Here is a 27789-nt window from a genome sequence, read left to right on the forward strand (position 1 = left end):
GCGCGTATATCTGTACGCACCTTAATACATCAATATTAGAGGTGGCAATGATAATACCCAATTTGTTCATAATTTATAATTCTATTCTACAGGTGTCATTTTTCATAAGTAGATCGTTTTACAGCGAAACACAACACACGAATTTCATTTGAACAAACATTTAAGAATTCCTTATATGGTTCAGTTAACGACTGTTCATTTCCTACTAAATATTCCAATATCTGTGAACCTAATTATCGTGGATACAGTTGAATTCTTCTAGATATAGTTATTGGTTTTTGAAAATTATGGGACTCGAAAATAATATAGTTCAATGACCAGTCAGACAATTATTGTATTTTACCGTGCATTCGCAGTTCACTGGCTGTTTTTTTATTGTTTTTCGCTCGTTTTGCGTCGGTGGAATGAAATGAAAATGAATAATATTATTTCAAAATGGCAGCACACGATGTTCGAAGAAACGGACGGGGGACAATAGGTTTTGTTTTTTAGTTTTGGTCGCTTTTTCTGAGCTACTACATTCAGTGAGCGACAGAAGAGTAGAAGAAGAAGGAGAAGAAGAAAAAGAAAAAGAATGAGAAGAAGAAGACCTGGAGAAAGAAGAAGAACAAGGAGGAGAAGAAGAAGACGAAGTAGAAGTAAAATGATGAGGAAGAGGAGAAAAGAATGAAGAAGAGGAAGAAGGAGATGATTTCGCAGGAGGATGAGGATGAGAAATAGTAGCATGAAGAAGAAGAAGAAGAGAAGAAGTAGAAGATGAAGATGAAGAAGAAGGAAAATGGAGACGAAAAGAATACGTGAACAGTATGAGAAAGTAGAGGTAGAAAGGGATCAAAGATGAGGAGCCGCCAAGTTTAGATGTCATTAGACTCGTAAAAAATTGAAATCGCATATTTTATATACCTGTTTATGTGCTATACACATGTAGGTTATGACTATAAGATGAATATCTGTAAATTTTCTTGCTGTTATACATATCTGTAGCATGTTATTGGTGTGTTAAGGCTACCTGGTGATTTTTATAGTTCTCTTTAAGCTCTCTTCTATAGTAAGGTCCACGTTATAATTGCAGTATCTGATCAATATTGGTGTTGCTATCCTTATCTATCAGCCGACAAAGCAGATAGCCCTATCCTTTTCTATCTCCCAAAGTTACCTACCAGATCATTTTTAAGGATTTAGGAATAAAATCAATTAGGAAAATGTTCAATCTTAATTATGGAAATTGATTATTCAATCGTTGGAAAAATATGACTGATAAAATAATAGGTTTTGTAAGGAGGAATAAACCGTTAATGTTACATCAGATATACTGGTATCAGTTATCCTCTATAGAAGGCAGTGGCAAGGCAGAGAATAGGCAACTCTGTTTTCCCTTCTTTCTCCACAGCCATTAAAACGTGGACCTCAATATAGAATACAGTCAATCCCATCAGACTCTCTCAACTTATATGATTCATAATTAAATTGATACTCCTTTAACAGAAGGCAGTGGCAAGGTAGTGAATCGGCAACGCTAGCCCTATCCTTCTCTAAGGTGCGTACAGACTGTCGCTCTGCTCCGCAACCGAACGTCACTCCAGCAGAGCGATTGATGATCGACCGGGGAGCAAGTGTGTTCGACCGGGGAACGCGAGAAGATCTAACACCTTCCGTAACGTTCATGATGGGTGCGTGGGCGGAGCGACTGTGGTTCGATGGTGGTACGAGGGCGGCACGAGGGAGGAGCGTGCTCGGTGCGGGTTGGAAGCGCGAATATGTGTACGCAGCTTTAGAACCGCAACATTGCTAGATAATTTTTCAACAATTTATGAATATCCTAAACTATTAAAGGAGCGATTACTGTTTATATGTTTAGATGTTTGTATTTGACCGTATCACGAAAACTGCTCTAACGATTCTCACGAAATTCAGAACATAGTAGGTTTATAATATAAAAATTCGATTGCACTAGGTCTCATCCCTGTGAGAACTCGTTAAAGGACATTAAAAGGATAATTATTATTCATCCTTGGAAAAACAGCTGATAATAATTATTTCGTCGTCTGTTGATGATGGAAGTGAGTGAGCGAGTTCATGTGTGTGGGACTGTGTCAAAATTATGACTCAGCTGTTGAACTTTTGTAATAATTCAGCCAGGTACTTAGTGCCGGTTGCAAAAAATCCGGGTTATTTTCAATCCTGATTAATTCCAGTAGAACGATATTTTTACTTTCCTTGCCCTATTACCATAGGTAAAGTAGGGCAAGGAAAGTAGCCTAGTGCTTTCCGAAAAAAATAAGGTACCCCAATTTCTAAATTTCTATACGTTTCAAGGTCCCCTGAGTCCAAAAAACTGGTTTTTGGGTATTGGTCTGTATGTGTGTGTGTGTGTGTGTGTGTGTGTGTGTGTGTGTGTGTGTGTATATGAGTGTATGTGCGTCTGTGTACACCACGATATCTCATCTCCCAATTAACGGAATGTTTTTAAATTTGGAACTTAAGGTCCTTTCAATATAAGGATCCGACACGAACAATTTCGATCAAATGCAATTCAAGATGGCGGCTAAAATGGCGAAAATGTTGTCAAAAACAGGGTTTTTCGTGATTTTCTCGGAAACGGCTCCAACGATTTTGATCAAATTCATACCTAAAATAGTCATCGATAAGCTCTATCAACTGCCAGAAGTCCCATATCTGTAAAAATTTCAGGCGCTCCGCCCCAGCAATGCAGATAGATTCCCAATTATCAGGCTTCAGATACAATTGAAACAAAAAAATCAAGTGGAGTAGATTGAGCATGAAAATCTCTACAATTAATGTTCAGTAACATTTTCACCTAAAATTGAAAATAAGATTTAAATTCGAGAAAATGTGATTATTTGATTGAAAATTATTGTTGATTCTATTAAATCATTCACTATGAAGAGATATCAGACCCCATGTGTGTCTCCAGCGTTATTGCCCTGTCACCAGCTGGCTCAAATCTTTGAATAGTAGACTTGTGATGCGCGGGAACACTAGCGTCAGGTGATCAATTTTCATAACGGCGAGGAAAGTTGTGTGAGTGCGCCACTTCAGATTTTTGAAATGGTCTTCTCTGATTTGGTCCACATGAAATTATTCAGGAGTAAATTCAACTGGCTTTTGTGCAACCGGGCCTTTGTGAGGGAAATTTTTGCATTCCTCTGGGAATTAATCTCAATTTACTGTTATTAGATAGAACATTTCTGTATGAATTATGAATTTTATTATGATTTCTTCTTTCGTAATAATTTTTTATGCTTTTGTACTCCAGAGCGAAGCTCGGTCCCCGATATTAGATGATTAGGTAACCAAATATTCAATTTAAATTATACAAGGCACGTTTTTCAAGTAATTAACAAAATATCCACTTTTAATTATAAAAGGCACGTTTTTCAAGTAATTAACAAAATATTAATGTCAATTATACAAGGCACGTTTCTTAAGTAATTTCGTCGTGTTGCAGGTTCAAGGACGATAGGCCCTACCCCTGGACACAGGGTGTGTCGTCGCTGATTTTGAACCCCGATTCGGCCAATCAGAGCGTTTACACGCAGCGACTGACGCAGGAGGACGCCGGTGTCTACACGTGTCGCGCCACCAACGACACACACCTTATCGAGCATCACATCAGACTCACCGTTTTTCGTGAGTATTCATCATAATTCAGCAAACATAATTAAACTAAACTACTAACAATGACCACGTAACTTGTCATATTATAACTTGTTATATATTTGTCATATAATTTGAGTTTAAGTGGTCATATAATTTCCAAAACTGAAGAATAATTGGCCCATATGAATAAAGTTGAGCATTTGCTTATACTTCTAAAATGGAGCATTGCTTCATTTCTATGAATAAACGTGAGCAAAACCTTTGCTCATGCTCATCAAAAAAATAGTCTGAGCATTTGCTCAAAAGTAAAAGCTTTTGCTCAAAATTGTATGAATAAACTAGAGCATTTGCTCAACTTTTGAAGCAAATGCTTCAAAAAAGGTGAGTCTAGTCTAGAGCAGCTTATCACCTTTTGCTCATAGTAAAATGGCTCAATTAATTCGTATGAGGAAGAGGAAACTATACCAGATACTATCACAACCAATAGTGTAGAACTATAAAACTCGTTTTAGATTCAACCATGAGATAATATATCACCATTATTCCTACAAAAGAATAAAACAAAAGCTACTTGTTATAAAGATAGCAAATAGAAAATAGGCATTTAAGAATATGAGAGTGTAGACGATTATAAGAAGGCTATTGATATTATAAGAATATGCTGAAGATTATTATAGAGATTACATTTTTTCACGCTATTATTTCAATATTCTAAACTCAACTAACCTAAAACTGTATTCATAAAAAATAGAAAACAGAGCAGACGACGCAAACACAAGCGGTGCCCCCTGTTTGCATATTTAGCGCTTCCGTGAGCTATAAATACAAATTAAGGCTACAAAAGCGAATCAGCTGATGAAAAATCTTTAAAATACGTGAGCATTTGCTCCAGAGTTCAGGAGCATAAGGTAAAGCTTATTCATATAAAAATGAGCAAATGCTTTTGCTTCTACCTTTTGCTCATGAGCAAAACCTTATGCTCAATGCTTTTGCTCATGAGCATTTGCTCTGGTTTTATTCATATGGGCCAATGAAATGTATTCATGACTAGCTGGCCCGGCGAACTTCGTACCGCCAAATAGTTTAATGCATCTCATGATAAATTTTAGCTGGATGCACACCTGAGGAGGCGCGATACGGCTTTTATTTATATAGATAATTTTCCAAAGGCAAAATAATTAATTTACTAAAAATCAATTAATTCTGAACACCGAAGACTGCCCAATTATTCGAATCAAAGCAATGTCTTTAACCTGAGGCCGCATCGGCACTGCTGGATGGTTATACACAGAACAGTCATTTTGTTTTTAGTCGGGGCGTTTAGATTAAAATACATGGGCGGCTATGGAGCAGCACACACTCTTGTCTACTATCTACCGACGGCTGTTGTATGACGCAATGTTTATAACAGCTGATTTTTATTTTTGTGTGTGGCCAGCTCACAAATCTTCTCCCACAAGGATTACATGTAAACTTCGAAGGACCTTAGGAAAGAGTCCTGAAGTCGGATTATAAATTTGATAGGCCATAAACCTGGTCCTGGACATAACGAATACAACTAAAAAAATCATCAAATTCGGTGCACACATAAAAAAGTTATTGAATGTCAAAATTTGAGGCTCGCTTATCTATATATATAAAAGCGAAATGGCACTCACTCACTGACTGACTGACTCACTCACTCACTCACTCACTCACTCACTCACTCACTCACTCGCAGTACTAAAAATCTACCGGACCAAAAACGTTCAAATTTGGTAGGTATGTTCAGTTGGCCCTTTAGAGGCGCACTAAGAAATCTTTTGGCAATATTTTAACTCTAAGGGTTGTTTTAAGGGTTTAAAGTTCGTCTTTTAGCATGTATATTCCTCTTCTCCCAATCTCTTAATTATAATTGAAATTTCCATATCATATGTTACTATAGAACTATAATCTAGATAGAGTACCTCTTCGAAACAGTTGTTAACTGGCAACTAAATTAATAATTTTGTCAGGTTGGCATTAAGTTGAGTTGACTTTGTTAGGTTAGCACCAAGTTGAAGATTTAAATGCATTTATCGCAGAAAAATTGATTGGGTACTGCTACTTCAATCCTGGGAATATTATATTACTAGCCGTCAGGCTCGCTTCGCTCGCCATATCCGTTTAGCCAGACGTTTAGTCTGGACCCCCGACTGGATTGTCCTAACATATGATAAGAATGCTCAAATGAAAAATGCAGGCGAGCGAAGCGAGCCTGCTGATCTCATTCCTGGACGATCCAGTCGGGGGTCCAGGGGGCGGAGCCCCCTGGCTAGACGGATATGGCGAGCGAAGCGAGCCTGACGGCTATTATTTATATAGATATATAGATGTACGGTATATAAGCATTCATGAAGTATATAGAGTATCCCACAAAGGTGTACAGAAATTGTACATGAAATTTGCAACAGAAAATGTCAAGTACATTTTTTTCTAAAATTTAAATTTTTATTGATATTTTTCTAACTTAACAGAAATTGTACATGAAATTTGCAACAGAAAATATCAAGTAAAATTTTCTTATATGGCCTTCGATTTTCAAGATTAGACGTTTTGAAAAACTTTAATAACCAGTGAACTATCTGTGAAATTCTAATTATAAGGATATGATTGTGAAGAGGATGAAATTTCCAATAAGATTGTTAGACTTTTCTTCCTTTGTTTAATGTGTTTGTATTTTTTATGAGTGTTCAAACCATTTTAAATTCAGCTTTGAACTCGACGAATGTAATTTTTTCAACTTTGAACGCCCATAAATCAATATTTCTTACATTTTGAATTTCTAAAACGTTTTAAAAGTTGAATTTTTTGTTACAGAATCAAGCAGTTATGTCGACGAGCCGAAACCGACTTACCAAGTACCTGAAGCCCACTTTGCCAAAATCGACGAACCAGCAAGACTTTACTGTGAAGCTTTTGTTGGTAAGAATTCTAAATTTTTAACATAAATCTGTAATATAATAAAGGAAAGCCTCGACTTATACACGTACAGTATAGGAAATTCACGAATGACGCATCATCACGTCTCAACTACTCAACTGATTAACTTGAAATTTTGCATAAAGATTCTCAATTTACCGAGGATGGTTATAGGCCTATTTTCAATTCCTCAAGATTTGAGTTTGTCAAGTATTTAATCAGACCCTTGCGGAGCACGGGTTATCAGCTGGTATTCGATAAAGCTTATTAATGTCTTAATAAATTCATACAAACTTGATAGCAATTCAATATGGATCTCCCTTCCATAGCTCGAGCACGTTGCTTTTATGGACCTACATAGTGTAATATCATTGGATTTTATTATATTCTATCATGTATATTTGAATGAAGAATTTCAAATCCAAAACGTAGGTTCCATTCAAAATAATATGCCAACGATTTTGCCAGTTTCAAGTTCAGCAATATGCTGATGATAATACAAGATTATCAGTCAAAGAAAATAACTCTTTACTGAATCTAATGGGTATTAAATCAATGCTGAATCTTTAGGTATAATGATCCGTTAGATTTGATAAGTGTTCTAGAAACCAGGCCCAAATCTTCTGGGACCCTCTGAGAATATATAAGGTGGTTATAGAAGGACTTTACACCTTTGAAAGTACATAAATATTTATTGAAATTACTTACAGAATTGAGAAAGGTGCCATTTTGTTACAAAACACTTCAAGTTTAAGGTGTGAGTGTTATTTTGGTTGGATGTGACAGCCGTTGGTGATGCCGTTGGTAACCGTAATCAGCCGTTGGTAATGCCATTGGTAACCGTAATCAGCCGTTGGTAACCGTAATCAGCCGTTGGTAACCGTAATCAGCCGTTGGTAACCGTAATCAGCCGTTGGTAACCGTAATCGATTTCTTGCCACACCGTATCAGCATATCAGGCGTAACTTGTGCCGGATCGCAGCGATCCGAATGTGATCCGATTTCGGAGGTCATCAAGATTGTCTGGTAGAGGCGGAAACCTCATCCTCAATGAAACCCCACAGGAAGAAATACATCGATGTTAAATCCGGTGAGCGATGTGGCCATGCAATTGGAGCTGCACTGCCAATCCAGTGAAGTTGAAAGCGAATGTCTAGAAAATCCCAAACTTGTCCATGGGAATGAGGTGGTGCACCTCTTGCTCACGCTGAACAAGATGAACAAGTGCCCTTTTACTCTCAAGTTTGGGATTTTCTAGACTAGTAGTTCTGTGAACAGTAGACCTCACTCAGTATTCTCATCCACAAGTACCAGATATCAACTGTTTTAAATGTTAAAAAACTCAGTTCACGTTTGAATTTGTATTCCATATGATATAATTCATCCAGTTCCGTGATGATCTTTCTATCTGATGAAAATTAATTTTTTAGATTCAAAAATATTATAATTTCTCCAGCATTATTTAGTTCATTTGTTTATTTCTATTCACCTATTAAATTAGTTTTTTCGAATGTGAGAATATTGATACTGATGGGCACGCCTAATAATACCATGACTGCAAAACAAAATATTGAAACCAAAGACCTTAAAGCTGCGATTAGACCAAATTTATTTAAAAAAATGTTAATAACTCCTTCCTTTTAGATTATATTAGATCGAACATAACTTATCATACACATGATGAACATATGTGTTTGTCAATTTCGTTCAATCTAATAGAATCTATAAAGATTTAAGTTATAACCATTTTGTTAATAACTTTGGTGTAAACCCAGCTTAAAGAAGCATACCTCTTTAATGTCTTTGATTGAAACTATAGACATTATACAAATACAGTAATAGACTGGCTTCTCCACACATCTGTGTAATCACTTGTCAGCTGATTTATGATGAATAATTCTATAGTCTGATTTTTACTCTAATATTGGCGTATGAAGGAGGCTCCTTTTTTTATATTATCCTTGAAATGCAAAATTTACAAAAAACCTTGTATATACGTCGACGCGCAATTTAAAAAGGAACTACCTGTCAAATTTCATGAAAATCTATTACCGCGTTTCGCCGTAAATGCGCAACATCTATATATATAAAAGCGAAATGGCACTCACTCACTCACTCACTCGCATAACTAAAAATCTACCGGACCAAAAACTTTCAAATTTGGTAGGTATGTTCAGTTGGCCCTTTAGAGGCGCACTAAGAAATCTTTTGGCAATATTTTAACTCTAAGGGTTGTTTTAAGGGTTTAAAGTTCGTATTTTAGCATGTATATTCTTTTTCTCCCAATCTCTTAATTATAATTGAAATTTTCATATCATTTATGTTACTATAGAACTATAATCTGGATATAGTACCTCTTCGAAATAGTCGTTAACTGGCAACTAAATTAATAATTTTGTCAGCTTGGCATTAAGTTGAGTTGACTTTGTTAGGTTGGCTCCAAGTTGAAGATTTGAATGCATTTATCGCGGAAAAATTGATTGGGCACTGCTACTTCAATCCTGGGAATATTATATTACTAGCCGTCGGCTCGCTTCGCTCGCCATATCCGTTTAGCCAGACGTTTAGTCTGGACCCCCGACTGGATTGTCCTAACATATGATAAAATGCTCAAATGGAAAATGCAGGCGAGCGAAGCGAGCCTGCTGATCTCATTCTTGGACGATCCAGTCAGGGTCCAGGGGGCGGGCTCCTGGCTAGACGGATATTGCGAGCGAAGCGAGCCTGACGGCTAGTATAAATATATAAACATATAAACATTTAAACATTGAGAGAAATGCCACACCGTCGACTTGGATCTTAGACCTCACTTCGTTCGGTCAACAATTGCTTTCAACTTCGCTGGATTTATCAAGCTGTGCCAATTGCATGGCCACCGGATTTCTTCCTGTGAGGTTTCATTAAGGATAAGGTTTATGCTTCGCCTCTACCAGACAATCTCAATGACCTCCGAAATCGGATCACATTCGGATCGCTGCAGTGGCACAAGTTACGCCTGATATCAGCTGTGCTGAATAGTGAGTTGTGTTTTTCTGGCTCTAAATATTTTAAAATTACTCAAAAATTTTCCAATTGATGGTGAATTGAGTGTGATATTTTTGATTTTTATTCTGTTTTCAACCGTCAAAATTCAAAAATCTTAGTTTTCGTTGTTTTTGAGTGAAAATGGACTAAATTTTAGTAAAGTGAAATCATAACCCTATTTCGGAGTTTTAAAATGTTATCTAAATTTGGGAGAGATTGATTTATTGATTGATTGATTGATTGATTGATTGATTGAGTACTTATTTATGTAGATTACAATATATACTGGCTTATACACTTATATACAATAGCTTACAATACAGCAAAATTATAGATGAATTTACATAATATAGACTAAGAAAATAACTATTGAACTGTATATGATATGAAAAAGCAATTGTAATACATATAATAACTATAGATAATAATCATATTGTTATGCATCTACATAAATTGGCGGAGCTTTGGACATATTAATGTCCATTCTTTGGGAAATAGTACAATAGAGAGAAATAGTACACGGAGTATCCTTAGTTTTTCTCTCACAATCAGTGCTTCTTTGTGAAAAATATAAATAAAATAAATATGCTGATACGAGTGTGGCAAGAAATCGGTTATTATTGGTGGTATGTATGTTGCATTACCAACGGCTGTCACATCGAACAAAAGTAAAACTCACACCTTAAACTTGAAGTGTTTTGTAACAAAATGACACCTTTCTCAATTCTGTAAATTATTCCAATAAATATGTATGTGCTTTCAAAGGTATAGAGCCCTTTTATAATCAATCACCTTGTATATTCTCAGAAGGTTCCAGAAGATTTGGGCCTGGTTTCTAGAACACTTATCAAATCTAACGGATCATTATACCTAAAGATTCAGCATTGATTTAATACCCATTAGATTCAGTAAAGAGTTATTTTATTTGACTGATAATCTTGAAATTATTGTCATTATCAAAAAATGAGGAAATGATTTGTATGAATCAAGAATGTGTCACAGCTTTTTTAAAAAAAATGTCAATGTATTGTCTTCAAAATTCTTCTTCTTCTTGCGTTCAAGAATTAGACTTTTACATATTTCGACTCACTATAGCATAAAAATGTCTTGGGCCTGGCTCTAAAACAGTTTGGTTTCTCTTATTAAATCTAATGGACCACTAGATCTGTATTAGATCTATTATTTTAATGGTTCATTAGATTTGATGTGTCCTAGAAACCGTGCCCAAGTCTTGAAAGCTGTTTTCCAACTAGGCGCACACCAGTTAGTCAAGTCAAGACAAGACAAGACATGATGAGACACGTTTTCAGTTTGTCAAGTTTCAAAATGGACCCTTGCGGAGCACTTTTTTGTTGTCTAATTATGTCCCTATTTCCCTCAATGCGAGATTTGAGGTGAAATTATTTTCTCTGTTTATCAAGTTTAGATAAGATGAGCTGTAGGATTTGTGAGTGGTCCTTGACTTCTTCATTTTTCTTCATCTGCGATTTATTTTCTTTGGTCCAATTTCGGAGAAAGTCATTCTCTTTTCTGTTGGGCCTACTTGTGATGTGAGTGGCTACTTTGAGAATTACCACATACCGAGACGAAGATCGCAACATTTTTTTGATGTTATCTTCTTACTGGCTCCCTACCTTTACGAGTTTACGTATTTTTTTTTGTAACTCATAAGTAGGGTATTTGTGCCGATTGAGCATCAATTTAACATCAAGGTCAAGGTCAAGGTCGAATTCAAGGTCAAGGTTGAGAGATGTTATCTCAACCACCACCCCGCCCCGACTGAATTCTCTGTTGGAATGAGCCCTGTATTTATAGACCAGGGAGGAGATGTTTACAGCAAGAATTTCTATTAAACACTGAGGAAAATATTTTTATTAGGGGGGGCGTGGCCTAATTCAATTCCCTCCCCCACACCCCTAAAAGGTGTGGCCTAATACCATTATTATTTCCCACTAGGTATACAACCAAAAGTCAAATTCAAGTCAAATTCAAGGTCAAATTCAAGGTCAAATTCAAGGTCAAATTCAAGGTCAAGGTCAAGGTCAAATTCAAGGTCAAGGTCAAGGTCAATGATGATCCCCACTTGTATGAAAATGTGAACCTAGTTTTTTTATTACAAAAATAACGAAGAACCTGTTGATGTTATAAAAAAATACAGGAATAACTTTTTTTAGTAAATTTAATAACAAATCAATAAACATATCATTTATCAAGATATAATGAATATTAAGTGAGATATGACATCTTTAGTGATTGGAGATCTCAGATTTCTTCAAGCAGAGATCGGAGATTGGAGATTAACAAAGATTTGATACTGTATGAATGAATCAATAAATAGATGAATAAATAAATATATACATGTTGAAAAAATGTACTTAATAAAAATGATCAAGAAGAAAATACCATTGTTGAAGAAAATAAAACGGAAGAAGGTTGTGTCTGGATCTGGAATAATCGGATCTATATTGAACAAAGCAATTGACTTACTACCTGTTGAACTTCATATCCCTGGCTACAATTTTTGTGGCCCTGGCACAAAACTTGAAAAAAGATTGAAGAGAGGTGATAAAGGAATAAATAAACTTGATGATGCATGCCGGGAACATGATATAGCTTATAGCAATCCTAATCAGAATAGAACAGAAGCTGATAAGAAACTAGCTGCCCTGGCTTGGGAAAGAGTCAAATCACCTGATGCTAGCCTTGGAGAGCGCTCATCAGCATACTTGGTAACAAACTTATTGAATGCCAAGACTAAATTTGGTGGTGGGTTGTTTCTGAGACCCTACAAAGGGTGTGGGTTGTTTCTGAAACCCTACAAAGGGTGTGGGTTGCAAAAGAATAAGAATAAAACAATAAAGAAGAAGGTGAATCAGAAGAGGATACAAGAGACATTGAGGAAAATTCTAAAAAAAAAACACCATTCACAAACATTGAAATAATAGATTATGCAAGAAAGCTTGAATTACCACTACGAGGTGTCTACATGAGAGATAGTCTACCAGAAATACCACTCAAAGATCTAGAAATTGGTGTAATCAATTTGGATGATGAAAGCAGTACAGGAAGTCATTGGACATGTTATATTAAATGTAACAATACATGTGACTATTTCGATAGTTTTGGAAATTTGAGTCCTCCACTTGAATTTATGGCTTATATGAAAGATATAAAAATACATTACAACTATAAGAAGTATCAAGAAATCGATGACAATTCAATAGTATGTGGTCATTTATGTTTATTGTGGTTGTATAAAAAATATGTTCTCATTAACAGCAAATCAAAATCCACTGGTAAGTGATATTTTCCCACCAGTACAACTGGAAACATCTAGCAAATATGAAGTAGCCCTAATAGATCTATATACATACAATACAATTCCAAATATTGAAAACAATATCAATGATAAGTTTAGCTATAATGGAAAACAAGTGAAAATACCAGTAGGGTCATATGAATTGGATGATATAGTAGATTATATACGAAATAAATTATCTCTTACAAGTGGTCAACTGAAAATCAAAGCTAATAATAATACACTACAGTGTGAGTTATATGCAGATAGAGAAATTGATATCAGTATGAAAGATAGTGTTGCTCCAATTCTTGGATTCCAACACATGAAGCTAGAAGCTAATAAATGGCACATATCTACAAAACCAGTTCACATTATGCGTGTGAATAGCATCAGAGTAGAATGTAATATTGCAAAAGGATCTTATGATAATGGTAGTGAAGGTCACATACTGTATGAGTTCTATACAACTGTACCACCAGGTTTCAAAATAATTGTATCTCCAAAAACTGTAGTGTACCTACCAATCAATACAAACCGAATAGATCACATTCGTGTAAAACTAATAGATCAAAATAATGAATTGATCAATTTCCGAGGAGAAACTATAACTGTTCGTTTACATGTAAGAAAATCACCAACTATATAAAAATAATGTTGATATTCTCAAGTAGTGGAAATAATAATAATACAATGATAAATCAACATAAACTCACACCCAAAAATGTTGAACTATTACAAAGATTAGGATTTATTGTATATAATAAAAATAAGAATAGAAATAATTATAATGTCTCATCCAAAAGATATGAATACTATTGATACAATATTCAATGTCTCAGAAAAACCAAACTTTGATGAGAGTATAACAAAGTTTGAATATCATACACACACTCCTTATGCATCTCAAACATTCAACCACAATGATGAAATACGTATAAATTTGAATCAACAAGATGTCTATACACTACCCAGTAAAAGTTTCCTTCTAATTGAAGGACAAGTTGAGGTTAAGAAAGCAGATGATACTAAAACTGAAAATTATTCACTAATTAATAATGGAGTAGCTTATTTATTTGATGAAATCAGATATGAACTTGGTGGTGTGGAAGTTGATCGTACACGTAATCTTGGTATTACAACTACAATGAAAAATCTTCTAAGTGAAACAGCACTCAATACAAAAGTGTGGGAGAATGCAGGATGGAAATTGGATGGATGGAATAAAATTGACAAATTCAGTTTTTGTATACCTTTGGAGATGTGGTTGGGTGTAATGGAAGACTACAAGAAAGTTATATTGAATGTTCGTCAGGAAATTATTCTATTAAGATCTTCAACAGATGCAGATGCAGTGACTACCACTGATGGAGCTACAGTTAAAATTAATATTACAAAGATACAATGGAAAGTACCCTATATACATGTTTCTGACCACATTCGGCTTGATTTGTTGAACCTATCACATACAGATAAACCAATTAATTTACCTTTTAGATCATGGCAGATACATGAGTATCCAACACTTCCTCAAACTACTACTCATCAATGGACAGTTAAAACAGCTTCACAAATGGAGAAGCCTAGATTTATTATTCTAGGCTTTCAAACTGATAAGAAAAATAAACTGAGTGCAAACAAGTCATGTTTTGATCTATGTAAACTACACAATGTTCGTCTCTATTTGAATGCACAATACTTCCCCTATGACAATATAATGGGAAGCAAACACTTGCTCTATCATATGTTTAGTAGCTTCCCACATGCTTACTATCCACATAATAACAGTAACAATCTTACTTCAATATCATATAATACATTCATTGAAAAGGCTGCACTAATAGTAATAGATTGCAGTCGTCAAAATGAATTGTTGAAATCTGGTGCACTAGATGTTAAACTTACATTTGAAACTAATGAAAATATACCTGATAAAACCTCTGCCTACTGTCTAATTCTTTATGATAATGTGTATGAATACACACCATTGAGTGGTATGGTTAGGAAAGTAATGTAGAAGATTACAATAATTATAAAACCTTATAATTGAGAATTAATTACAGCATCAAAGTGGAAAATTTGTCATAAAAATTAATAGAGAGAATAATTAATTTTAAGCCTCTACAAGGTTTTAATATTATAACTGAAGAAATACAGGAATAATTGATAATTCTAAATATTTTTTTACAAATACACACCTACCTACCTACCAACCTACCTACCAACCTACCTACCAACCTACCTACCTACCTACCTACCTACCTACCTACCTAGCTAGATAGTGATCTCACCCTTTTGGTAGCAGCATGCTCATCATCACACCTCCTTTTACTGTTCTGAATATCTTTATGTCCCCAAGCCAATGTATTTATACAATCATTTCTTATGAATCTTTTATCATCATAGGGCCTAAGAGCAACCTTCTCCTGGTTTTCAGTTGTGACAATATGTAGTTTACTTACAATATGTACAGATTTTATTGTATGCTCAACACCTTCAAACAAACATTTTTTGTACAACTTGAATTGTAATTGGTTTCTTTGAGCACTCTTTGGAACACCCTTGGCCACCTTCTTTTCTTCACAGTTAGAGAATATAAATGAGTACATTTTGGCTTGTAATCCTATAAATTCAGTTATAATTCTGCCACCATTCTCATCTTTGAATTTACCAATTACTTTTTTATTCTCCTCATTATAACATGGGTGATTTTTAGGAAAGTTTGATGTGTCAAATAAATGTTTATATTTCCTAATATCTTCATAAATATCTTCAGTCTGTATCACATACATAAAACTATCAGTATCAGACATCAAAACTTCACATTTGTCTTTGAATATATTCTTGATTTGATTGTAATGGAAATCGTACATAACATTTTTGCTGTGTTCCAATATTACAGCACCAACAAAAATTGGTTTGTTCAATACAACTTTAATTTTATTCAAGCACACACCAGTAACATTCTCATTATATGGAAACCAATTTTTTACTCTTGGCTTGGAGATGATTCTGTCTAGTTTCTCTTCATCCATTACAATTTCAAAGTCTGTATGGTTTTTAACATTCATGAGAGTGCGGCCATAACAACTATTATTAATCAACTTGTAAAGGGTTCGATCAAATTCATTATCTGCTACTGTCCTTAATTGTGTATTCATATCAATGAAAGGTTTCATCCATCTACTTTGTTCAAATTTTATACCTCTGTGTACTTTTTTCAACACCATACCCAATTCTAAGTAGAGTTTTAGATTATCAGAATATATTACATATTTTTCTTTGTTTGTGAATGTTGTTATTAGTTTCTCATATCTACCAGTAGGTGGTGTTTCTTTCAAGGGTGCTAGAGGGAAACAATTGTGTGTGCTTTGAAGGTGAGAGGGGTATTCCAAGTCCACTTCCAACATGTACCCTAAACTTGAATCAGTTATTTTTTGAGGATCAAATTCTTCTATTTCTCTTTCACTCATCCATTCAAATTTTGAATGTGGAAGATTTCCAGACATACCCACGGCATACAAATTATTACAATCCCAATAGATTATGTATGTTTCTGGCTCATTTATGTTGAAATTACTCATATATCTATTGTTTGCTTTTGCATATCTCTTAGGAACGACACTTATCCCCCCTCTTATTCCTTTTTCAAAGAATAGGTGCATATCAATATCAGTCAAGAGTTCGAGCTCTACTCCTGTAATTTTCAACATAGCAAACCAAGAATAATGTGGAAGAGAGAAGAAGTGAGCTGGGTCTAGATTATAGGTACGCATGAAACTTGTTCGAAAATTCTGAAAAATGTCTGCTAATAGAAGAATGTCTGTTTTTAAGTAAAGGTCATGGTATTCAGCAAGATTTTTTATGTTGAAATGCTTCCAAATGTTCTGTGCATGCTGATATTCTGTTTCAGTGATTTGACTGTCGGTTAGTCTACTGTAGAATTTATCAATAGTAGGTAATTTCGTTTCTTGGAATCGCTCAAAACTATTCATATATTCGTATGGGTAAAATTGTTTTGTTTTCAATAGGTCTGCTTTATTTGAGGAGAAATGTTTTGATAGAAGATCAAATTTTGAATTGATCTCAGCCAATTTCTCAAGAGATGAATTCAAGAAATTGAGAGAATCAATAAATCTTAGTGTATCATTCAATGTTATAGAGATAATTTTCTCACTAGTCTTGGCAATACAGCTTATTTTTTTCTTATAATTAGTCAATGCTTGTATTATAAAATGTGAATCATATCCTGAAAAATTATGAAACACTACTGGTATCTTTTCAACTTTTTCTGCATTTAAATTACAATTGTTGTGGGCTGCACCCAGGTACATCCCATTTGAATGTGAGTGGTGCCTAACCCTATCAAACAGTAAACGTTTATTACATAAGCAACACAATGTTTCCTCTAAGAATTTTCTATTCTCTTCAGAATTAATGGTCATGGGGATATTTTGTTTTAATTTATCTTTCAGAATAATACCATATTCATCTAATTCACCTATAAATTTCTCAATTAAGGTTTCAGATTCTGTAAGGGAATTTGCTCTTACAATTTTAGGACCACAGTGAATATTTCCACTTTCATTTACAATAACATATCCATATCCACAAGGAATGTGTTCTCCATTGATGATTAGACACTCAAGGTCTGCATAAATGATATAGGGAACTCTAAGTGTATAGGAGAAATTTTTGAATGTTAAAATTTCATGTCCTTTTTGTGGCATTTCTACTCTCTGAGTTTTCTCCAGAGAGCATGATTCAATATGATTGTTCAATTTTTGTAGGGCATTTTTTCTAGTAAATCGATGAAAACAGTGTGGACATATTTCTACTTTATGTCCATGTTTAGTGTAATTGGACAATAATCTTGATAGATTTTTTACAAGAGTATAATATTTTTTATCTTTACTTGATAATAATAATAGTGTAATCTTGTGCTGCCGATCTTTATTTTTTGATATAAGTAATGGATAGAAGGTATGATTTTCATGAGCAATAACATTTATACATATGGTTGGGTTTTGTTTTTCGAATTTTGAAATATCTTCCAGACTAAGTGGGAAATTTAGATCATTGATATTGATTAGATTCAATAATTTTTTCAAGTCTCCAACTCTATTAGTCCTCTTATTATGGAAGAAAGCTAAGACAGACCAAATAAATGAAAGACTATCATCACTTTTCACATTCACTATAGCTTTCTTATCTGTTATGAACTTCGGTATAGGAATGAACGATGATTCGCTTGAATTTAAGGAACAAAGTCTAAACAAATTCCTCACCAGAGTATAGTGTTTCTTACCATTTGATTCTAGAAGTAAAAGCGTAATTTTATGCTCTCTATGTTGATTTTCTGATGTAAGTAATGGATAGACAATTTCATTTTCATATCCAACAACATTTATAGATATAGTTGGGTTTTGTTTTTCGAATTTTGAAATATCTTCCAAAATAAGTGGGAAATTTAGATCATTGATATTAATTAGATTTAATAATTTTTTCAAGTCGCTAACTCTATTATTTGTTCTATTATTATGAAAATAAGCTAGAACAGACCAGACAAAACATAAATCATCTTCATTCCTGATATTTAAAATGACTCTTTTAACTGCTATTCTTTTGGGTGTCAAGACATATGAACCTGTTCCATGTATGGGTGAATATTTCACTATATTCAAATCAAATCTTTGAAACTCATCAATTACCCACCCACTACCATTTTGAATGAATTTATCAAACTTTTCATTTATTATATTTTCAGCCTCCTCCCATTGCTTATGAAATTCATTGACATTATTATGAATATTGATAATTGATCTTGATTTTCCATGAAATGTAGGTGTGATTTCCAATTGATCAACATCAGTTACAATTTTTCTTAATTTCACATGTAAACTAACAAACCATTTAACATTTCCATTAAATTTTTTCGATTTTGAAAGCATTATTTCCAGAATAATTGGTCTAAATTGTTCAAATAGTATCTTAATATCAGTAGTCAAGAATTCTGTCCATTTATATAAGATAACATTACCATTAATACTCGTCACCATTTTTTTATATAGAGAGGAAAGCAATCTGGCTTGTGGCTTGTGGTCCATTGTAAATCTGGTACTGAAATGAGAATAAAGTTGTTATACATCTATTTATATAGGTTAAATTGCAATCTAAAACAATGTTTGAGGAATATAACAAATTGAACTCTCAAACCTACAAAATAATCTCCTAATTGTTTTTGAACCTTTTTCATTGTGAGATAAAAAAAACACATGAAAAAAGTTAGATTTGCTCCTGAAAATAGATTGGTTTCAATGAATATTTTACACACCTATAACTATGCAATGAAACGATCCAGGGATGGGACAATCTGGCAACAATCTTGCATGGATCGATTACGTTTTCAAGATAGAATTGATAGAATTGGTAGAATTGTAGAAAGTATACTAACAGAAAGCCATCGAACAAAAATGTATAATCAATTAAAAAATAATGTCAACAAGAAAGAAACTTGCACATGAGCTGCATGGTAGAGTCAGACGTAATTTCCTAACACGTCGCACTGAAATAAAAGGTCTAACAGATTTATATCAAGCTGATATTGTTGACATGTCCAACTACAGCACATTTAATAAAAACTTTAGGTACATACTAACTGTAATCAACTGTTTCAGTAAATTTGCATTTGCAATACCAATGAAAACTAAAACTGGAAATGAGGTGGCAGCAGCATTGAAGCCAATACTTGAGAAGCACAAAATAGTTAATTTCCAAACTGATGCAGGTAAAGAATTCTACAACGCAGCTGTTCAGAATCTATTCAAAACTCATAAAATCAATCATTACAGTACATATAGTGATAAAAAAGCAGCAATTTGTGAGCGCTTCAATCGAACTCTCAAAGAGAATATGTTCCGTGAATTCACAATACAAGGTAATCATAAATGGCTGGAACTACTACCTAAACTAATAACTAATTACAATAACAGTGTCCACAGAACAATTCGAATGAAACCTGTTGAGGTGAATAGGAAAAATGAGAAATATGTGCTGATGAATATAGAGAAAGCTAGCATGCGTAAAACATTCAAACAGATGAAACCAAAGTATAAGATTGGCGATAAAGTACGAATTAGTCGCTACAAAAGAATATTTGATAAAGGCTATCTAGCAAACTGGACAAATGAAATATTCACTGTACACAATATACTCCCTACCATTCCTTTCACGTATCATCTGAGAGACATTAGTAATGAAATCATTAAAGGTACATTCTATGAATATGAAATGCAAAAAACAAAATATCCTGATGTCTATCTAATTGAGAAAGTACTGAAGAAGAAAGATGGTAAGATGTATGTTAAATGGCTTGGTTTTGATTCAAAATATAATTCATGGGTTGAAGGTGATGATATGATGTAATATAATAAAAAATATGTTCAAATTCAAACAGCATAAATCAAAACTACCATTAATAAACTTCGACAAGTATTTAAATGATAACAGGAAACTTAAGATTTCAAAAAGACACAGTGAACTCTTACCAAACTCTATAAGATGTATTGTGTGTGGCCCAAGTAATTCTGGGAAAACAAATACAGTTTTCAATTTATTATTTGCAGAGAATGGGATTAAATTCTTACACTTGAATATATTCACTAAATCACATCAGCAAGATAAGTACCAACTCTTGAAAAAGATTATGCAACAGATACCTGAAATTAAATTTAACTTGTACAAAGATAATGATGAAATTCAACAACCAAATGATATGCCTCAAAATTCAGTTATGATATTTGATGATATTTGTATGGAGAATCAACAAAATATTCGTAACTATTTTAGTATGGGAAGACACAATAAAATTGATTGTTTTTACATTTGTCAAACTTACTCTAGTATTCCCAAACAATTGATTAGGGATAATTGTAATCTAGTTGTTGCTTTCAAGCAGGATAATCGTAACCTACAACATATATATCATGATCATGTATACCCTGATATGAGTAAAGGTGAATTCAGTGCATTATGTGCTCAAGCATGGAGAAATAATAATAATGAATTTCTAGTTATTAATAAAGAATGTGACACACACAATGGTCGGTACAGACTTGGTTTTGATAGATTTGTTATAATATAAAAATGCATAAAAAAGATTTGGAAGAGTGGAGTGTGCTACAAAAAAAAATTAAAAAACTACGTGACTCAATTCGTAGAAAACATCGTGAATTATCACATAATGTAGTCAGTGAAGAAGAACACTTTCAAAAACAATTCAAACCAATTACAGAATCATTGAAGCAATTACAACATCAACCCATTGAAAGAAAAATTAAAATAGAAAAGAAGGAACAACAAGAGCAAGAAGGAGGGGAAAAACAAGAACAACAAGAAGAAGAAGGAGAAGAAGAAGAAGAAGAAGAAGAAGAAGAAGAAGAAGAAGAAGAAGAAGAAGAAGAAGAAGAAGAAGAAGGATCTATAACTACCGGTGCTGATGATGATAAAAGTGGAATTAGAGGAATATTCAATTCAACAATTCAAAGATTAACATCGAATGCCCGTAGAGCTAGCATTTCTAGTTACATAGATAATTTCATGCGAGCAACAAAAAGAGGAAATCTGTATGGAGTTCACTATAATCCTGATATTAATGAGTGGCAAATTGGTAATAAAGTTGTAAAATTTTATGATAAAGAAATCCTCATTGATAACAGCAAATCATTCATGCTTACACATGGGTTATTGGAATTATTATTCAAAGCAGTACCTGATAAACATATTTACAAGAGAACTGATTTGCAAACCTATAAAAATATACTTCAAATAACATCAGTTCATCTTGATAGTTTGGGTCGAGTTAAGAGAAATACCAGTTACAAATATGTTAATATTATTAAGAAATTATTCCCACCTAAAAAAGGAGTTACTCGAGGTAGAGGTGCTGGTGATAGTAGTTTAGAACAAGAAGATATGCAAATTGTAGTACCAAGAAAAAAAATGAAAAAGCAATATGTTTATTGGGATAACCCAAACGAGTTATGTGAAAGATTGAATCTATTGGTAAATTCAAAAATAGCTGGGCACACTGGACATGATGCAGAGATTATGAGTATCATAGAAGAGTTGCGTGAAATTGGAATAATTATTGGTGGTAATTTAGTATTATAGAAAAATATACTCTAGTATAATGTCTATTGATAAATTTGGTCGATATTTACATAATAATAAGAAGAATAATAATATTAATGTTGAAATTAGAAATTTGATTCAGAATTTTATAAGGATTATACAATTCATCCCATTAGTTGCTCATAATATCCCAGAAATTGATCTTAATGATAATGAACAATTCAAAGCAATGTCAGATCCACAATTATTATCAAAGTATGAAAAGTATGCTGCTGAAACAGCACAACCCTGGTTCTTTAGAGCATGGTTTGATGAAAAATTCATATACAAACATGAAGTATAATAAAAAAAACATGAGTATTGATAAATTTGGATGTCATTTGAGTAGAAAACAAGAGAAATCAAGTAGAAATCAAGAGGCTGAAGAATTAATTAATATATTACAGAATATCGTTAGTTTAGCAAAAAAATTCGGTTCTTATTATCTACCAAAGAATGTTGATCTTAATAATATGAAACAATGGATGTATTTAACTGATCCAAACTTACTTCATGATTTCCCTCCCACTTCAAAAAATAAATTCAAATTTTGGTATGAATATAATGTTGAATCCACCTGATAAGAGAATTTTTTAACACCTATGTAATGTCCAACATTCCTTCTAAAATAAATTATAAACTGGAACTGAAAAATGCTCAGATTTGTAATTCAATCAAGAATACAATTTATTTGTTGAAATTCATTTTCAAATTAATAAAAAAACCTGTAAAAAGGTACTGAGCTTAATTTAGAAAATTATAAAACAATAATCTTTCCTGCTTAAATCTAAGGTTATAAAGATCTTTCCTACCAAGAAAATCAAGTTCAGTTTGGATTTTGATGAGTAGTTTTGTTCAACAAAATTCAAAAGTTGTTTCAAAGAGTCAAAAAACTATTCATACTGTGGGGACTCGAACCTGGGGCCCCATATGTATCAGACCGCGGAAACATGCTTGATCTCATTAGTTTGCTATCACTAAATCCATCAATTTAAATCATTTTATTTATTAATTAGATTGAACTTACAATAGAAATATTATTTAATAACAAGCTATGCAATAACAAGCAATTAGTTGAGCCAATAATAAAGTTTTTAAAATTATGAAAACAATATCAAATTCACAATGCATTTTAGGAGATTCATTTAAAATATCTACATTACTTAAAAGTAGCTCTTGGTAATCTACCACATAATAATGATAAATTATTACTGATTAGTGAAGTTGTGAATAATATCATTACAGTATCTATTCTTGTGATAACAAACTTATGAGTTCGTTTTGATCGATTAATTTCAAATCTTGTTTAGTGGCTTAGTTGATAGCATTGCGGCTTACCAATCTGGAGTCTCAGGTTCGAATCCCGGTGATTAGAGAACTTTTTTGTAACTTGATCTGAAGGTCATTCATACTTACATTGAACTAGGTCACACCTCACAATGAAGAATTGTTGTAGCATTCAGTCTAGTGTAGAAAAATCTTGTTATATGAGATGTTATCTCCACCACTACCCCACCGTGACTGAAATTTCTGTTGGAATGAGCCCGGTATTTATAGTAATTTTATCAGCATCAAAATCCAGTTCCCACGGTTTTTTGTATACCGTCTTCCAAACATGTTTGAACAGGTCTAAATATTAAATAATAAAAAATAAAATAAATTAAATTATTATTTAATATTATTCAATTATTAAATAATTATTTTTTATTATTTAATATTATTCAATTATTAAATAATTATTTTTTATTATTTAATATTATTCAATTATTAAATAATTATTTTTTGTTTGAAATTATTTAATAATAAATTAAATTAAATAAATTAAATTATTATTTAATTATTAGACCTGTTCAAACATGTTTGGAAGACGGTATACAAAAACCGTGGGAACTGGATTTTGATGCTGATAAAATTACTATAAATACCGGGCTCATTCCAACAGAGAATTCAGTCGGGGCGGGGTGGTGGTTGAGATAACATCTCTTGACTGGAGAATATCCAGTAGGTATGACATAGATCTCTTATTGCATTGGGAAGAGTGTGAACTTCTCACTCTCTCCCTTAGTTTTACTTGCAGTAGATAGACTCAATTTATTAGTTTTAGATTGGTTTCACATTAGATTAGATTTGATTGCAATAGATGGATTTAATACCTCTTGACTGGAGAATATCCAGTAGGTATGAGATCTCTTATTGCATTGGGAAGAGTGTGAACTTCTCTTGCTGGAGAATATCCAGTAGGTATGACATAGATCTCTTATTGCATTGGGAAGAGTGTGAACTTCTCTTGCTGGAGAATATCCAGTAGGTATGACATAGATCTCTTATTGCATTGGGAAGAGTGTGAACTTCTCTTGCTGGAGAATATCCAGTAGGTATGAGATCTCTTATTGCATTGGGAAGAGTGTGAACTTCTCTTGCTGGAGAATATCCAGTAGTTGTTTATTCTCCCACTACCCTTGTACTAGGTAGACTCAATTTATTAGTTTTAGATTGGTTTCACATTAGATTAGATTTGATTGCAATAGATGGATTTAATACCTCTTGACTGGAGAATATCCAGTAGGTATGAGATCTCTTATTGCATTGGGAAGAGTGTGAACTTCTCTTGCTGGAGAATATCCAGCGGTCGTTACTCTCTCCCTTAGTTTTACTTGCAGTAGATAGACTCAATTTATTAGTTTTAGATTGGTTTCACATTAGATTAGATTTGATTGCAATAGATGGATTTAATACCTCTTGACTGGAGAATATCCAGTAGGTATGAGATCTCTTATTGCATTGGGAAGAGTGTGAACTTCTCTTGCTGGAGAATATCCAGCGGTCGTTACTCTCTCCCTTAGTTTTACTTGCAGTAGATATTTTATCCAAGTGGGGATCATCATTGACCTTGACCTTGAATTTGACCTCAATCCTGTTCTGTAAAACGTTATCAATTAATTTTCACAGACCTGTTCAAACATGTTTGTTATCAATCCTCTCAATATTCACAGACCTGTTCAAACATGTTTGTGGAACTGGATAAAATTACTATAAATACCGGGCTCATTCCAACAGAGAATTCAGTCGGGGCGGGGTGGTGGTTGAGATAACATCTCTTGACTGGAGAATATCCAGTAGTTGTTTATTCTCCCACTACCCTTGCACTAGGTAGACTCAATTTATTAGTTTTAGATTGGTTTCACATTAGATTAGATTTGATTGCAATAGATGGATTTAATACCTCTTGACTGGAGAATATCCAGTAGGTATGACATAGATCTCTTATTGCATTGGGAAGAGTGTGAACTTCTCACTCTCTCCCTTAGTTTTACTTGCAGTAGATATTTTATCCAAGTGGGGATCATCATTGACCTTGACCTTGAATTTGACTTTTGGTTGTATACCTAGTGGGAAATAATAATGGTATTAGGCCACACATCTTAGGAAGGGGGAAATTTAATTAGGCCACACCTTTTAGGGGTGTGGGGGAGGGAATAGGCCACGCCCCCCCTAATAAAAATATTTTCCTCAGTGTTTAATAGAAATTCTTGCTGTAAACATCTCCTCCCTGGTCTATAAATACAGGGCTCATTCCAACAGAGAATTCAGTCGGGGCGGGGTGGTGGTTGAGATAACATCTCTCAACCTTGACCTTGAATTCGACCTTGACCTTGACCTTGATGGTAATCATAAATGGCTGGAACTACTACCTAAACTAATAACTAATTACAATAACAGTGTCCACAGAACAATTCGAATGAAACCTGTTGAGGTGAATAGGAAAAATGAGAAATATGTGCTGATGAATATAGAGAAAGCTAGCATGCGTAAAACATTCAAACAGATGAAACCAAAGTATAAGATTGGCGATAAAGTACGAATTAGTCGCTACAAAAGAATATTTGATAAAGGCTATCTAGCAAACTGGACAAATGAAATATTCACTGTACACAATATACTCCCTACCATTCCTTTCACGTATCATCTGAGAGACATTAGTAATGAAATCATTAAAGGTACATTCTATGAATATGAAATGCAAAAAACAAAATATCCTGATGTCTATCTAATTGAGAAAGTACTGAAGAAGAAAGATGGTAAGATGTATGTTAAATGGCTTGGTTTTGATTCAAAATATAATTCATGGGTTGAAGGTGATGATATGATGTAATATAATAAAAAATATGTTCAAATTCAAACAGCATAAATCAAAACTACCATTAATAAACTTCGACAAGTATTTAAATGATAACAGGAAACTTAAGATTTCAAAAAGACACAGTGAACTCTTACCAAACTCTATAAGATGTATTGTGTGTGGCCCAAGTAATTCTGGGAAAACAAATACAGTTTTCAATTTATTATTTGCAGAGAATGGGATTAAATTCTTACACTTGAATATATTCACTAAATCACATCAGCAAGATAAGTACCAACTCTTGAAAAAGATTATGCAACAGATACCTGAAATTAAATTTAACTTGTACAAAGATAATGATGAAATTCAACAACCAAATGATATGCCTCAAAATTCAGTTATGATATTTGATGATATTTGTATGGAGAATCAACAAAATATTCGTAACTATTTTAGTATGGGAAGACACAATAAAATTGATTGTTTTTACATTTGTCAAACTTACTCTAGTATTCCCAAACAATTGATTAGGGATAATTGTAATCTAGTTGTTGCTTTCAAGCAGGATAATCGTAACCTACAACATATATATCATGATCATGTATACCCTGATATGAGTAAAGGTGAATTCAGTGCATTATGTGCTCAAGCATGGAGAAATAATAATAATGAATTTCTAGTTATTAATAAAGAATGTGACACACACAATGGTCGGTACAGACTTGGTTTTGATAGATTTGTTATAATATAAAAATGCATAAAAAAGATTTGGAAGAGTGGAGTGTGCTACAAAAAAAAATTAAAAAACTACGTGACTCAATTCGTAGAAAACATCGTGAATTATCACATAATGTAGTCAGTGAAGAAGAACACTTTCAAAAACAATTCAAACCAATTACAGAATCATTGAAGCAATTACAACATCAACCCATTGAAAGAAAAATTAAAATAGAAAAGAAGGAACAACAAGAGCAAGAAGAAGAAGAAGAAGAAGAAGAAGAAGAAGAAGAAGAAGAAGAAGAAGAAGAAGAAGAAGAAGAAGAAGAAGAAGAAGAAGAAGAAGAAGAAGAAGAAGAAGAAGAAGAAGAAGAAGAAGAAGAAGAAGAAGAAGAAGAAGAAGAAGAAGAAGAAGAAGAAGAAGAAGAAGAAGAAGAAGAAGAAGAAGAAGAAGAAGAAGAAGAAGAAGAAGAAGAAGAAGAAGAAGAAGAAGAAGAAGAAGAAGAAGAAGAAGAAGAAGAAGAAGAAGAAGAAGAAGAAGAAGAAGAAGAAGAAGAAGAAGAAGAAGAAGAAGAAGAAGAAGAAGAAGAAGAAGAAGAAGAAGAAGAAGAAGAAGAAGAAGAAGAAGAAGAAGAAGAAGAAGAAGAAGAAGAAGAAGAAGAAGAAGAAGAAGAAGAAGAAGAAGAAGAAGAAGAAGAAGAAGAAGAAGAAGAAGAAGAAGAAGAAGAAGAAGAAGAAGAAGAAGAAGAAGAAGAAGAAGAAGAAGAAGAAGAAGAAGAAGAAGAAGAAGAAGAAGAAGAAGAAGAAGAAGAAGAAGAAGAAGAAGAAGAAGAAGAAGAAGAAGAAGAAGAAGAAGAAGAAGAAGAAGAAGAAGAAGAAGAAGAAGAAGAAGAAGAAG

General features: G+C 33.4%; 2 protein-coding genes and 1 long non-coding RNA gene across 3 annotated transcripts; 2 read left to right on the plus strand and 1 right to left on the minus strand.

Moving 5' to 3' along the window:
- The first annotated feature begins 3464 nt into the window (after positions 1-3464).
- Positions 3465-6565, plus strand: LOC120354082. Its single transcript, XR_005572821.1, has 2 exons — positions 3465-3651; positions 6460-6565. It is a non-coding gene; the product is annotated as an uncharacterized LOC120354082 (long non-coding RNA).
- Positions 6566-11531: 4966 nt separating this feature from the next.
- Positions 11532-15051, plus strand: LOC120354084. The gene is made up of 2 exons (XM_039440314.1): positions 11532-11590; positions 11627-15051. The coding sequence occupies exon 2, from the start codon at positions 13674-13676 to the stop codon at positions 14898-14900; it is 1227 nt and encodes a 408-aa protein (XP_039296248.1). The 5' UTR covers positions 11532-11590; positions 11627-13673; the 3' UTR covers positions 14901-15051.
- A 9-nt stretch (positions 15052-15060) lies between these two features.
- LOC120354083 lies at positions 15061-24281 on the minus strand. Its single transcript, XM_039440313.1, has 2 exons — positions 24208-24281; positions 15061-19003 (listed from the first exon to the last, which is right to left on the minus strand). The coding sequence occupies exon 2, from the start codon at positions 18988-18990 to the stop codon at positions 15154-15156; it is 3837 nt and encodes a 1278-aa protein (XP_039296247.1). The 5' UTR covers positions 18991-19003; positions 24208-24281; the 3' UTR covers positions 15061-15153.
- Positions 24282-27789: the final 3508 nt, after the last annotated feature.

The sequence above is a fragment of the Nilaparvata lugens genome, chromosome 13 (assembly GCF_014356525.2).
Source record: "Nilaparvata lugens isolate BPH chromosome 13, ASM1435652v1, whole genome shotgun sequence".
NCBI lineage: Eukaryota > Metazoa > Arthropoda > Insecta > Hemiptera > Delphacidae > Nilaparvata > Nilaparvata lugens.

Coding starts and splice junctions, on each gene's coding strand:
- LOC120354084 (XM_039440314.1), top strand. CDS start 13,674: ATGTCTCATCCAAAAGATATGAATACTATTGATACAATATTCAATGTC.
- LOC120354083 (XM_039440313.1), bottom strand. CDS start 18,990: ATGGACCACAAGCCACAAGCCAGATTGCTTTCCTCTCTATATAAAAAA.